The 14,999-nt window shown below is 33.9% G+C and overlaps 1 protein-coding gene across 2 annotated transcripts in view; it reads left to right on the top strand.

The window, feature by feature from the left end:
• Nucleotides 1-13,413, top strand: part of ZDHHC14 (zDHHC palmitoyltransferase 14) — a 57,861-nt gene extending 44,448 nt beyond the window's left edge. For both annotated transcript variants that reach the window (XM_083379560.1, XM_083379561.1), the window contains exons 8-9: nt 398-500; nt 9,960-13,413. In XM_083379560.1, coding sequence (XP_083235686.1) covers nt 398-500; nt 9,960-10,355 — 499 coding nt within the window. In that variant the 3' untranslated portion in view covers nt 10,356-13,413. The remainder of the gene's footprint in view (nt 1-397; nt 501-9,959) is intronic.
• The last annotated feature ends 1,586 nt before the right edge of the window (nt 13,414-14,999 follow it).

Below are 14,999 nucleotides of genomic sequence, written 5' to 3' on the forward strand. Positions count from 1 at the left end.
GGATGGGGGGGCACCCCTGAGAGCGAGTAAAACCGTGCTGGAGTATCTTAAAACCATGGTAAAATTGGGTAATACAGCAAGAAACAGACCCAGATCGAATAAATAAAAAGGATATTATTGCATCAATAAGGCAATAATAAAGAGCAAATCTGCAAAAAGAAGATGTGTTTAATTTTGTACCATGTATAGGTTTTACCATCTTAAAAATTCATTGAAATGTACAATTCTCCCTAAACCTCAACATGCGACTGTATTCTAAAAAGCCATTTTACTTTTTTGAACTCAAGTTACTTCCATAAATTCTGCATGTTGTTGTATGGAACTGTTTGTCTTAAAGTTAGCTTCATTATTATCTGATAAGAATTATTTGTAATGCAACTTTGTATTTATTCTATAGTTTAATTGACCGAAGAGGATTTATCCAACCAGATACCCCTCAGCCAGCAGCTCCCTCAAATGGCATTACAATGTATGGGGCCACACAGTCTCAGAGTAATATGGTAGGAACCATCCCATAATGTTGATCAAGAACTCTGAATGTTTCTGTTTTCTACTTTTCTGAGAATAAGTCAGGTCACTAAGCTGAGTCCTAGTGCTTTACAATAAAAATCTTCCATGAATATATTGCAATAGGGTTTCTGTGACATCAAAATTTGAATAAGCATTAATGCAAAATTTTAAAAATACTATAAGAAAACTAAGTAAAAATTAGTAATTTAAACTGAGATTGACACGATGAATAGAGAATTGTCACATTGGAACCTCTGTACCTTAATGCTAGTTTTTGATGGTTGGATGTTCAATAAGGCATTTATTGCTTTTTTTAATTGTTTTCCTTAAATGCCACTGGCTGTACAGCATAAATTCTTGCTACCTGAGATTTCCTATACTGTACAGCTCAGCATGTCACTATGAATATTTCAAGAGAATAGTTTGAATTTCTTGTGATCATTCTGAAAGCCACTATATTTAACTACTGCAAATTTTTAACTCATGTTTTTATAAAAAGAGAATCCTGATTAGAGTTGCATTCTTCTGGTATATTAAAATTGTGTCAAAGTCCTTGTATATTTTTACTCCTCCTATTTCTAGAGTTCAAAAGGAGGAGAAATGTGAATCCCAAACCTTTAAAAAAATTTCATTTAAGTGAAGTACAGTAATAGTACACCTTTTTATAGCTATGTGAATTATTTTTATGTTTCATAACATTAATATAAGGATTTTCCCTTGATCAGTGATTCCTCAGGTGAGTTCATTGATCATTTTTCATATCTGCCAACAATATTAATTTGTTATATTTTAAATATCAAATATTTTATTGACTCTAGCACCAATATCTTTTATAGTATTACTAAATGCATAACATAGTTTTTTATATATATAGTTTTATTTAATACAAAAAGTCATTGAGTATACCGGTAAGTAAGTGTATATAAGAGAAATAAAATATTTGCTTGCTATAAATGAATGGATTTATTTTAAAAACCTTATGCTGATAACAATATTTTTTCTCTATTTTTCTGTCGTAGTGATTGCATATTAGCATTTTTAGACAGAAGTGTGTAGGTCAAACAAAACTAAGAGAATGTTAATAAATTTGTTACTTAAAAGTGAGTTCAGGTGTCATCTTATTTTAATATCCTTTGGGCATTTTTTTCTTGCTATAATTTTACTTTTTTGCCTTTATTGGATGTTGTAAAGAAATCTCACATTTATAACTGGTTCCCACATGAAAACTGAAGAAAGAATTTGAAGTCACTCAGAAATCAGCTTCTTAATTTAGTCTTTTGGTGTGGTCATTTGGGGCTGTCTTCCCTCAATTGTTACCACTAATTTTCTGATCTACGTTTTCTGTACTCTAACCTGGTTTCAGTTGACTGATCAATAAACTATTTTTCTTTGCTATTCTTCCTTTGTATGCTTCTCAAATCTCCTTTCAGTACCAACTATCTCAAGAGTACAGTACCAGATCAATTTAGTATGGCTGTATTATCACTGAATAATTTCCTTAACTTGCAACTTAATCAGGGTTAAACTAAAATTTTCTAAAAGTATAATCTGCGATGTAATTGTTTTTCTTCTTTTTTTCCTCTCCCCAAAATAGAGATGAAATCAGCATTAAGACTTTATTTTGAATGAAGTCTCATTAATATTGGTCAATTACTGGTTTTAGCCAGTAAAATATTGCTGGGATAAATAATAGAATTGTATATTTTTGTGTTGATAGTTGTAAGTTCAGATAAAGGCTTGCAGTGAAATCAGCAGATGTTCTCATAACACTGCGTATGATGAAGCTAAGAGTTAACAGCCTTTTGATTTCATTTGGGCAGTAGTTTCTGAGCTTTCTAGATATTTCTCATAAAGTCAGTACTAACTAAACTTTTAAAGACTTCCAAAGATTCTTTAAAAAAAGAAATAAATTCAAATATATATTAACCCAAAATTAACCAAAAAACACAAACTTATTAAAACTTATCTTTAAATGTTCACACATGGATATTTAATTAAAAATGAATAAGATGTGGTTTGTATGATACTAAAATGATGATTTGTCATTGTAGGCTTCCCAATGAGAACTAATATTCAAGGGATGCCTTACTGTATGATCACAGCAGAGGGTTTCTGGTATCATCAGATAACAGGACATTTTTCCTTCTTTGGTAGATGTAGGAAAATAATATACATAGTCCTATTAAAATACGAAATAGCTAGGGAATGATACAATAAAAGCCCATTATGGAAGAATTCTTTGTAAGTAATTGCTTCCTTACTTTTATGTTGTTGTTGTTAGTTGCGAAGTCGTGTCCGACCCATCGCGACCCTATGGACAATGTTCCTCCAGGCTTTCCTGTCCTCTACCATCTTCTGGAGTCCATTTAAGCTCATGCCTACTGCTTCAGTGACTCCATCAAGCCACCTCATTCTCTGTCGTCCCCTTCTTCTATTGCCCTCAATCTTTCAATCTTTCCCAGCATTAGGCTCTTCTCCAGTGAGTCCTTCCTTCTCATTAGGTGGCCAAAGTATTTGAGTTTTAGCTTCAGGATCTGGCCTTCTAAAGAGCAGTCAGGGTTGATCTCCTCTAGGACTGAGCGGTTTGATCGCCTTGCAGTCCAAGGAACTCGCAGGAGTCTTCCCCAGCACCATAGTTCTGCTTAGTTTCCCCATTTTATTAAACCTTACTGGCTCTTTGGGGACAATTTCTGAGGGCCAGTAAAGATCAGGAGATATTGAAAACAAGTCTGTAATTGTAACCCAGTGTGTTTTATTTGTCAGAAATGCTATGTATGTTTGTTCAGTTAAACAGTCAAAATAGGGAAATTGGTTTAAAATAACAGTGATTTTCTATCTGTCCTTAGCATCATGATGTTCGTCAATATGTATTGTAACATTGTACTGTTAATTTTTAATCCTAAAACTTGTAAATCTGGGAACTAAATTCCAGAAAAATTCAATAGTCTAACATGTTCTAGTGATATGTGAAAATTTGGTGATAATGATCATTTCAAAGTGTATATATGTTTAGATTATTACTTCAGAGTTTTGCTCCTTTAAAACTGCTCTCCAATTTAGTTCCTCTAAATTAGTTATTAATGCTTCTTTACTCTCGTAGTTCTCAGTATCTAAATCTGTTGAAACACTGCAAATTTGATGAGCCCTTATTGCTTTATTTTTCTAATGGATAAATGATGAAAATAAGTGATCTCCATAATAGCACTTTAAAGTGTCCCTTTCCACCTGAAATACTAACTTTGTTGCAATTAACTAGGCAACTAACTGATCTAGCATAGTTTTTAATTCAGTATGAAGGTAGACTTTGCTTACTGACTGCCTCATTTAGCAGCCATTTGAAATTACAGTGGTTGAAAAAAAAAACAGTTTTATAACCAATCCTTTCATTTATCACTTTCGCAGCCATCCCATGGTCACACGATTGCCATTTGTATGCTTCATAACTGGCAGAATAGAAAACACAGATGTGAAATCATAAGTCACTGTTGTGTGATGTCTCACTCAGTGACTACAGAGATTTACTTAAAATGGAACTGAAGTTGTGAGTCCATTGCAATCATGTGGTTTTTCACTAAGCAACAGATTTGGGGGTCCCAATTATGGTCAGTAAGCAAAGACTACCTGTAATCATTTTTGTACCACAGATATATTTGTAAACTAGAAATATGAAACTTTTTTATTATAATTTGAACCATTTATATAATTTCCATGTAAAATCTTTATAGTACAATCTGAAAAATTAGAATATCAAACCTGCATTAATATTACTTTAATACCCATTGCTTCGCTGCCTAAACGTTTAAAAATATTTGGGTTTTTATGGTTTTTTTTTCTCTCAATATTTCCATTATTTTAATAGGGGACTGAAGTTAGATTAACCAGGTGGTAATTGACAGGATCACCTTTCCCTTTTTGAAGGTTGGTAGCATATTTTGCTTTTATCCCCATCCTAGTACACTGCTAGTACTCCATCATTTCTTTAACTAGTTCTTTTGTGCCATAAAATATGCCATGAGAATCCACTCACTCACCAAAACTCATGTTTCCTAAACATTTTTTCATTAGTATTTGAGGCTGCAATCCAGAGTCGGTTGTTCTACAGTAATATGAAGATTATTCTTGATTCAGCATTGTGGATTGTGCCATCTCTTCATAATTAATTCACCTCTTTTTTATTATGTTCAAGAAAACATTTCAGATATTTTAGAAATATTTGTTACTGCTGTGTTTATATGTATTTTCTTTAAAAATTCCTGGAACTGGGATTATTTTAACACTATGTAGTCCTAGAAATGTCAGTATCTCATTTATCTGTCCTGTGATGCTTGTACTCTTCTTAAGTACTTCAATCTTACAGACCTCTTTCATCGTTTTCTGTTTCAAATTTGGGATAGTTCTTCAATTAAAGCTGAATACAGATTCAGTCCAAATCCTTATACTATGATTTCTGTGACATCATTCTGTAGATACTCCAGAAAAAGAAAATATTTAAAAACATTTAAATATACTGTGTTTTCCTGAAAATAAGACTTACCCCAAAAATAAGCCTTAGCTTGATTTGGGGTGGGTGGGCTTGATATAAACCCTACCCCCAAAATAAGCCCTAGTTTTGGAGCGAGGCACACACCTAAAAAAATCAAGCTAGATGGAGCTTCCCCACATGCCCCGCACACACGTACTGTTGCAGCCAGGCCTCCCATGCCCCAACAACTGCCTCACCTCGCCAGTCCACTTCTGTGGCTGCTTGCTGCCACTCCTCGCACATGTCACCCACAGCCTCCATTTCACCATCAGAGGCCTTCAGGAAATGCCTCTGCAGCCCAGAATGGAGCTTTGGATTGACACGTGTGGCGCCTCCTTTCCTGAAGGCCTCTGACAGCAAAACAAAGGCCGGGGGCGACACACACAAGCAGCGGCAAGCAGCTGCAGAAGAAATGGGCCAGCTGGGTAGGGCAGTCGGTGCCACCACCACGAGGTGAGACAGTGGAAAAGACATTGTCCGAAAATAAGATCTAGTGCCTCTTTTGGAGGCCAAAAAAACAAAACAAAAAACTGGGTCTTATTTTCAGGGAAACACAGTAAATGGCAAAATACTTGAAGACTAAAAAAATGTAAAATGCTGGTGGTGGTGGGAGAAAAAAAGTGCCATTGCAAGAAGCTTCCCTTTCAACTGACAAAACATTACACATACACATACCTAAATGCTGTGATACACCAGAAAGTATCTATTGCAGTTGTCCATCGATTACATCTCTTGTTACTGTACCAAAACTGTATAAACTGGGCGGGCAGAATTTACAGGTTTAAAGCAATAGCTATCAAAACAGGTTTATTGAATTTGACAGGCTCCTAATCTTTTAAACTTGATTAATAGAAAACATGTATTATATTTGCATCAACAAGAATAGTCCACAATGCCATCTTAACTGCTACTATCTCAGTGAACCTAATTATCATAGAGAATGGATATGTTGTTATAAGTCCCATTTGCCTCAATTTTTTGTAATCCTTTGCATATTTTTCTATGCATTTTTTCTGTATTAGAAAAAGGGCTTCTCTAACAGCATGAGACGGGGGTAGCTTTCATGCAACATTATAGGAATCCATTAAATATTTGCTACAAAATGCTGTTCGTTTTTGTATACGTATTCCATTTTACTTATTTCCCTTTTCCAAAGTAATCAAATAATACTTTTCATATTTCTTCCAAGTCCCTTTCAATTAAATTATACTTGTTGATGTAGAATTCCAGTGGTGTGAATCATTGAGCAAGATAGACAACATGGAAAAATAAACATATTGATTTTTAATGCTTAGTTGCAATTTATTTTTAAAAACTAATAAATATAGTAGAATAAAATTTTCTTTTTATCTCAGGCCTAGCCAGAAGGTATAATGGAAGGAATTATCTTTGATGTTGCAGAGATGTTCCTTGGATTTTAATTCCAATTAGTAGATATGTTTTTGTGTTGTAAGAATTCAAAAAGTCTATTTATTGCTGTTATTTTAAAAAGAAATAAAACCATAACTTTAAAAATATTTCTATGTTTCTGTTTTATATCAGTATTATAAAAAAGCAATGGATCTGAAGCAGCTAACATATATTTAATATTTAACTTTAATGTTAAAATGGTTAATTACAAATAAAGTAGCTCATAAATTGTCCATGTTTTAAATAAAAAACAATTTTCATATAGGATAAATTCGTTTGAAAATAGTTGGCATTTCATTTGCATTGTATGTACTATTTGTCTGTTAATCTACTAATAGAGCATTAGTTCTAATATTCAACACTTTGGAAAGATTTTGACAGAATTTAAATGTATTTTAAAAAGTATATGAACCATCACTAAGGGACAGGATGATTCTCAGTCTAATTAGATTTTATTTCTAGCATTTTATTAAAGTAGCTATAGGAGCCTAAATGTTTTCACAATGATTTATGAATTACATAAAGCTTAAGTGCTTTCCTAGTTTGAGGCTTAAGTCCAATAAACTGCATGCAAAATTAAACACCATATGAAAGTAAACATTTTTAATGCCAAAAACTTAGCTAAATGACAATAGAATGATTTTTATAACATAGGTCCTGTATCATTAATATACATAAAGTATACTTTTTAAAATAATTTTAAGGACATTAAATAGTGGAACTGACATCAGTCTGTATGGCTATTATATCATATTGTGATGAATTTGTCTTACATTGATGTGCATTATAACATGCTTCCAATAATCTCATTTATTTGAACAATATAATACAGCATTCATAGGTTATGTTCTGAGTAACCAACCCATGCATACACTGAATATCAATGTAATCTCTATCCACATTAGAAGGGGGCATTCAGTATAGTTATTGTAAATTTATAAATTCAAACACTTATGCAAGAATATTCTGCACCTAAACAGAATGTGCTGTATATATCAGGAAATTGCAGTTCTCTGAAATGTTTTGTAGGGATGTGAAGAAAGTTTTTACAATTTCTGACATCTTGTATAAATGTTAGATACAGCCCAGTGCCCTGGCTCATGAAATATGTTAAGATTGCTTAACCATGGCTTATTCAATAAGCATAATAGTCTGCATTCTCATACTGTGCTACACAGAAATCAGATAAATTATGTTATGGCTGTTGTTCATACTATGTGTATTTAAAATGTATGCCTGTTCAGCTGAAATTAATCTTACATTCAACAGAGACAAGTTCAGTTTTCTTCACTTACAAAACAAAAATCAAATGCAGTTACAGCAATAGCACTTAGACTTATATAATACTTAATAGTGCTTTACAGGATCAGCATATTGACCCCAACAATCTAGGTATAGGATGAGGGATACTTAGACATTGTACAGTAGTGGCCAAAATTGTGGAAACGTTTTGGTAAAAGTGTACAGTAGAAATGTCACCTTTAGTTATATTTCCACCAATTTTCATCTAATTTCTTTATAACTGTAGCCTTGTTCACGTAATAATGCTATTTTACATCGCTTTGTGGGCAACCAGTCAACTCTTTGCACCATTACTTTAATTTTATTACATTTTGTAAGCTCACTAAATGAAAGAAAAAAAACCAACCAACTTGATAGCGATCACATAACACACTGACAAATGTCCTCCTTTCGGCTTCAATACATGACATCAATAACTGAATCCTACTGTGATCTGATTGGCTCATTGCCAAAACAAGATGACACCTGATTGGCTCTCTAAACACTCATGCTCATTGGCTACAATCAGATGATATCAACCTAAGCAAGTTGTGCTTCCTTTTTCTAGTTATTTGGCTATAGAATACAGTACAGATAATTGAGCAAACTTGGTTGCATTACATTCTTGATTAAATTATCTTTCCATTGATACATAATTTTATTGTACTACTCCAAAAAAGTGGTGTTATTAGCCACCAAATCCCAAAAATACAGTTTTCCCAAAAGGTTTCCATAATTTTGGCCACTACTGTGGAAGGGGAGGTTTGTTAATGTTCAATAGCCAAAAATCAGAAGGAATAGCATTTTTAAACAGATTTTATTAAAAGAAAAAAGCTTTTGTAAGCTACATTTGATAAAATTATCTGCAACTCATGAAAGTTTATGCTTTTTAATAAAATCATTAGTTCTGAAAAAGTGCTAGAAGTTTAATTCTAATTAATGTTTATTAACAATACTTGTGAAAATTATTTTGGAACAGTAGTTGATTAGAAGAGCTGTGAAGATTTGGCTCTTCATCATACTCGCCGTGTTTAATCTTAACCTTTTAAATTTATTTATTTTATAGTAATTTCTTTGATTGTTGTGCATCACGCAAAAGTCATTAAGTTGTGTGGCATATAATTTTAATACATTTTATCTAAATAGTGTCTGCAATAATGATATTAACTGCAAACAGATAAATGAAGGGTTTAGATTGTATCAACACAAGTCTGATTGACAAGTTATGGAAAATAATTGTTCCATTTTATTCTATTTTGGCCAGTTCCTATCTTAACTACTATGTCTAGTACTGGACAATACACTTTAAGGAGGATTCAATATTCAAAGTTTGAAGAAAGACAATGATCAGGAGATTAAGAACAGCCTTATGGAAAAGAGATTGAAAGGACTAGATATGTTTAGCTGGAAAAAAAGATGAGTCTGGCGTGTATGATAGAATTTTTAAAACACATGAGATGATGTTACATAGAAAACGATCAAGATCTTTTTTCTTCTTCCATAGGACAGGACATGAAAAAGTGGATTAAGTGACAGGAAGGCAGATACCAAGTGAACATTAGAAAAAACATAAGAGCAGTTCAGCGGAAGAACCAGTTATCCAGGAAGGTGGTGGTCTCCCCGCCAGTGAATATGTTAAACAAATTCTAGACAGGCATCTATATGGCATTTATTCATTTGAGTTCCTGCCCTGTGCAGGAGATTGTACACATCTTTGTGGCTTAAATGATTCTTGTCACCTCTGATTCTATAATGTGCTTTTTACTCAAATGAAGTTGCAGGGTTATTATGTTGCTGAGCTCGTCTCATTGCTAGAAAACTGATGGAAGCATAAATTTTGAATGTGTACAGATTATCATGTATACAGAGAACTGCAGGATTTGTATGTTGAAAGCTCATTAAATCTGCTCAGCTGTTGTTTGAAAGAGACTGTAGCCTTAAGGCTGCAGAGCCAAACTACAAGACCTACACAGAGATATGTAAACAATGCACCGTAGGGGGAAAGTTAGCATGTTTTACAAATTATTTTATCCAGCAAATGCATTTCATACTATGTACTTTCACTTGGCTGGAATTCATCAATATCTTGTACATGCTGTCTTGGTCAGTTTAACAAGGAAGTGTAATTAATCACTTTTTTCTTTCTCTTTATGTCCCATTCCTCTTTTGTCCGTACCCTTCCATCTCCATATCTCTCATACCTTATATATTATTTTGGTACCCTTCCATTCTTCAGTGTGATCAAGATCAGTGCATTCAGAGCACTAAATTCGTTTTGCAGGCCGCTGCCACCCCACTCCTCCAGAGTGAGCCCAGCCTAAGTAGTGGAGAGCTGCCTTTACCAGGAAAAAATACTCTTGGTGCTCCCTGTGCTATGGTGACACTGGGACAACCAACGCCACCTTCTTCCATCCCAAATCTCACATCAGAAACAAGCTTGTCAGAAATGATACCATTAAAAGAGGACCCTGAAAGTCATCCATTTCTTACTCCTGAAGAAGCTCTGCCCGGGATGTTGCCCCTTGGATATGCCCTGACACACAGCCGTACCATGCACAGCCTCAGCCTGGTTAGCCAGGATTCACTGCATGAAGACTCAGTGCGTGGCCTTGTTAAACTCAGCTCAGTCTAAACGATATAGAACATGACTGCAATTAAAGAGATCTTATCCAACTCCAAGAGCAATTAGCCTTTGGACTCTGACATATATATGTCACTGAAAATTATTATGTAAAGAAGCCTATTGAAAGGACAAATTATTTTTGTGCCGTGAAGTAACAATTACATTTGTTTTACAGCAAATTTATTGGTGGCTTGGGTTTGATGGTTACATTGTCAAATAACCAATTTAGTTGAAATTTGTTTGGTGATTTATAATGTCCAGCAGTTTGGAATCCTGGTACTACAAAGTTGGTTATTATAGTTCTTAAAATACGAATGATATAAGTGTCATATTCCATGTTTTATGAAGTTCCTTGTTGTAATATCTCCTTTGTAGCCAGACATGACAGCGCTACTCATATTTGAAACAAGATTAACATTGGATGAATGCAAAATCAATAAGGGTTACAATTGTGGAATTGCATGCCACACATTACCGTGGGTGTTACAGTAGTGTTGGTATTTGAGAGACAGTGCTGCTGCTTTACTATTTGTGAGTACCAAAGTGCTGTTCATTGTAAAAGACAGTACAACAAACAATATTAACTTTTTTCAATCAATAAATAAATGAACTGGCAATGCTCAGTTATGGAGGATTACCTTATTTTTGTATATTATTTATTTTTTAGTGTGAAATAACATAGCGTTGTGACATAACATAGATTTCTCTCCACCCATCCCCACCTGTGATCACACAAAATGTAGGTATTCAGTGAGATGGCATTATCTGTATATTTGAATATGTATACATATCTCTTCATAAAAAGCTAATGCAAAACAGTATATTATAATACAACAAATTCCTTTTTTTCTATATATCATTAAGCAGCCAAAGGAACTTCCAAGACCCAATTATGGATAGTTTTGAGTTTTGTTTTGTATACAGTTTTATATATAATCTACTTAATGATGCTATATGCCTATAATTGATCTGCTTGTTAAAATTGATGTTGGATTGCAAAATCTTCCATTTTTCAAAAGGATTTTGATTCACCAGAGGCTTTCATACAAAGATTGCTTCTTACATTATTTAAAAACATGTTCACAAAGGGACCATCTAGAACAGCATGGAGGTGACGAGAAGGTACTGGGCAAAAAAAATAACTGGTGAAAAGGGGGGGGGCTTTTTCCTTCTTAATGATTTGGGGAGCCATCACTGCTCCTTGAGGGATTTTGTTTTGAGCTCATAGTTGAGATTATTGGCGGAGTCTTTCACTAGAAAGCTTGAAAGGTAAAGATATTCATGTTCTTAACTTTGTTGATAGACAACAAGGGTCACTGGGAATTCCCTCAACAGTTTGTAATCATTAACTTTCATTCAGCCATCATTATTAACAACTACGGTATGTTTCAATTTAAATTTGTGATTGATGCTTGATTCTTAAGAAATTTCTTATGGCTTAAAGAAAAGACATTCCCTCAGGGATAACAAACATAGTAAGAACTTAAATGTTGCAAACCATTGCAATTTTGTCTTAGTTTTAAGATCCTAGGACCTGCAATACCCTTTTCTCAGGACAAAGTTTAATGCAGTTATTTTTGTGGCTGTGCATGTGTTTTTGTATACACATACATTCTTAAGCATAACTGCAGGCAAGTACACTGAAAAAAACAGATTGTGAAGAAACGAATAGATTGCATCTCAAAAGACATTGACAATATACCTTTAGAAGGAAAAACAAAAGCACAATGTTTTAATTGGAATAAGGCCATCTTTTATTATTACAGAAATGCCAGATGACTTAACGGGGAAGAAAAAACCTTTACACTGTGTACAATTTTGTAATTTTTTTTTCTGAGTAGCGATAAGTTTTTCCTTTTGTGTGCATGTATAGAAAATAATCTTAATAACCAGAGACGTCTTTTTCCCATTTTACAGAAAGCTATTCATGGTGTGTAGTTATCTGACAACCATAAATGTTTACAGCTTTCATGTAAAGAGATCCTGTCTGTTTTTCTGCCTGACCTCACAGGATTTATTTAAAATCCTGCATGTGTTACCTTAGCGCATGCACATTCCAAAGAAAAAACAAAAAACTAGGTGAGTTGTATTCTCTTCACATAGTAAAGTTGATTATTGCATGGACAGGTGTTACCAGCAGCAAATAGCTGTTAATTCCATATAATAACAGGGAGTGGCTGATTTGGGAAGATTTAGTGAGTTAACACAAAAGAAGCCAACTTCCTCAGAAAGCCCATGTAATTGTTTACATTTCCATACAACAAACACCTCAAAGTTCACAATCCCCAAACTGGCTTGGTGAGTTCATGATAAAAAGTATGGGATGATACATCGTGAGAATTTCTAAATACAGCTTGGGTTATTGTTATTTTTATCCCAAGCAGTATGATTTGGCTATATCTTTAGTAAGGATAATCAAGATAGAAGAAAAAAAAAGGGCATGACTTTTGCCTCATTATATTAAAATAGAATTCTAGCCATTTTTAAAAATAAAATTACCTAGTTATTGCCTAGGTAATAACTTGATGTAATTTATTTTTAAGAAACATAGATGTTGGTTAGAGCAGTGTATCATTTTAACAAGCTTAGTATTTTACTTATTCCATTCCCTGCAGTGTAAAAAATCAGCAATGTTAAGTACTTTACCCTGCCATTATTGCTTCCCAGCTGTGAAGCTCACACAAATGAATAGAAGTATTTAAAAATTCATTGGCTCACATTTCCATAGAAATGCTCATTTTATTTTACTAGCATTTTTTGAATATCTTTGCCATTAAGAAATTGCACTGTCACACGTGGTATAGACCCATTTGGGTTTATTTGGAGTAGAAGGTTATCCTGTCATTGTTCTAAGTGCACCTCTCATTGAAAGCTTTCAAGTGCTGCACTGCAACACTGGGATATCTTCCTTGGCTTACCTGATGTTTGAGGGAAGCTTATGTATGGAAAAGTACTGTGAATACCTATTTTAGAACAAATTATTTTTGTTTGCATTGATGTTTAGTATTTTTGCTGTTTATACTGTTTATGACTTTTATGTTGAAGAATAAAAATACAGCCTTTTTAAGCATTGCCTTCTGTCTCATGATTTGTTTTGACGTGCCTAAAAAAAACTGCAGTACTTGTTTTACCATGACATTTTACCATCACATACTGCTGCCTCATGGTGACATCTGCTGGAGAATGCTAGAAGGAGTCTGTCTTTTAATTAAAGCTGTTCTCTTAATGTATATCAGGGGTCTTCAAACTTGACCCTTTTATGACTTGTGGACTTCAACTCCCAGAATTCCTCAGCCAGGCATGCTGGCTGAGGAATTCTGGGAGTTGAAGTCCACAAGTCATAAAAGGGCCAGATTTGAAGACCCCTGATGTATATGATCATTCTCTAAGAATTAATCCTAATTGTTTTCAATATTATAGGAGACCAATAGTCAACTTTTCCACAAGCACGACTCTTTTTCATTTCATCAGTTGTAAATAGAATTCATTTAATCTACCAATAATTTAGCTAATCCCTCAAAAAGCAATGCCACTTGAAGTCCATTCTTTGAGGGAGAAGGTTTAGAAAAGTGAAACCTGCTTAAGTAGATTAGGCTAAGATGGTGGAGCTTCATTTCTTTCTTCTGTTCTGCAATAGATTTAACAACATTATGGTTTTTGTGATAATTTAAAGGAATGAAATGGATGCATTATGCCAGGTATGTCAAACTGCTGGCCAGACGGCCGGATGCATCATGCCAAAACCACACCCACCCCATTGCTGGCAATGGGGGAAATGTCCCGATATGTCACATGACATCACGTGACGTCACGAGTTTGACATGCCTGCATTAAGTTCTGGAAAACTTTTTGACTCTTAATCACCATCAAAACAAAGAGTAAAACATTCAAATCCTAGCAAATCTGAAGATCGAAATGGGGTGCTGAAGCACATGGAAGTGGTCCAAAATCATCTAGTGTTCTATTTACTCAACGTTATGATATTTGGTGATCAGTCTTATGTATTTTGTGCTTTTTCTTTCTTATTTTTGAATGTTGAGAGTTTTTTCCTTTTAAAATGTTTAATAAAATGAACTAAAGTATTATATTTTAAAGAAAGTAATGTTAATAGACTTGAATTATGGGATGTTTTACACAATAAGGAATTGAAGGTTGCAGAATGCAGTAAGTATGATGGAAGTTCAGCATGTATGAAAATTGAATCCTTTGGTAAAAGTTCAGCTGTGCAAATATAACACAAGCATGGTTATTTGAGTATATTTATGGATAAATGAATAATTAATTATATTGTGCTGTTAGAGGTGTGATGGTTGGAGACATAAATGCATGTGTAATTTAGCTGCTAAGTAATTGTAAATTGGATACAAAAGTGAATAACCTGTATACACATGAATGGGTTAAGAGGAAGATGGAGAAAAATGAAGTTGGACAGCACTAATGAGAGGTGAAGTTTAAATTAACAAAGGCACAATGAAGCACTGATTAATTTACTGGAAATAAGAATAGTTTGCAAGAAACAAAAGGTAAGGAGAGGGTACAGCAAGTTGCAGTCCTATAAACTAGTTTTAACCTTATTTTTGTGTCACGTTTCTTTTGGTTATCACATCTTAGTCCATGTATGTGCCTGGTATGATATTGTTTATCCTGAAAGAG

This window comes from Vipera ursinii, assembly GCF_947247035.1.
Source record: "Vipera ursinii genome assembly, chromosome: 1".
In the NCBI taxonomy this organism is placed as follows: domain Eukaryota; kingdom Metazoa; phylum Chordata; class Lepidosauria; order Squamata; family Viperidae; genus Vipera; species Vipera ursinii.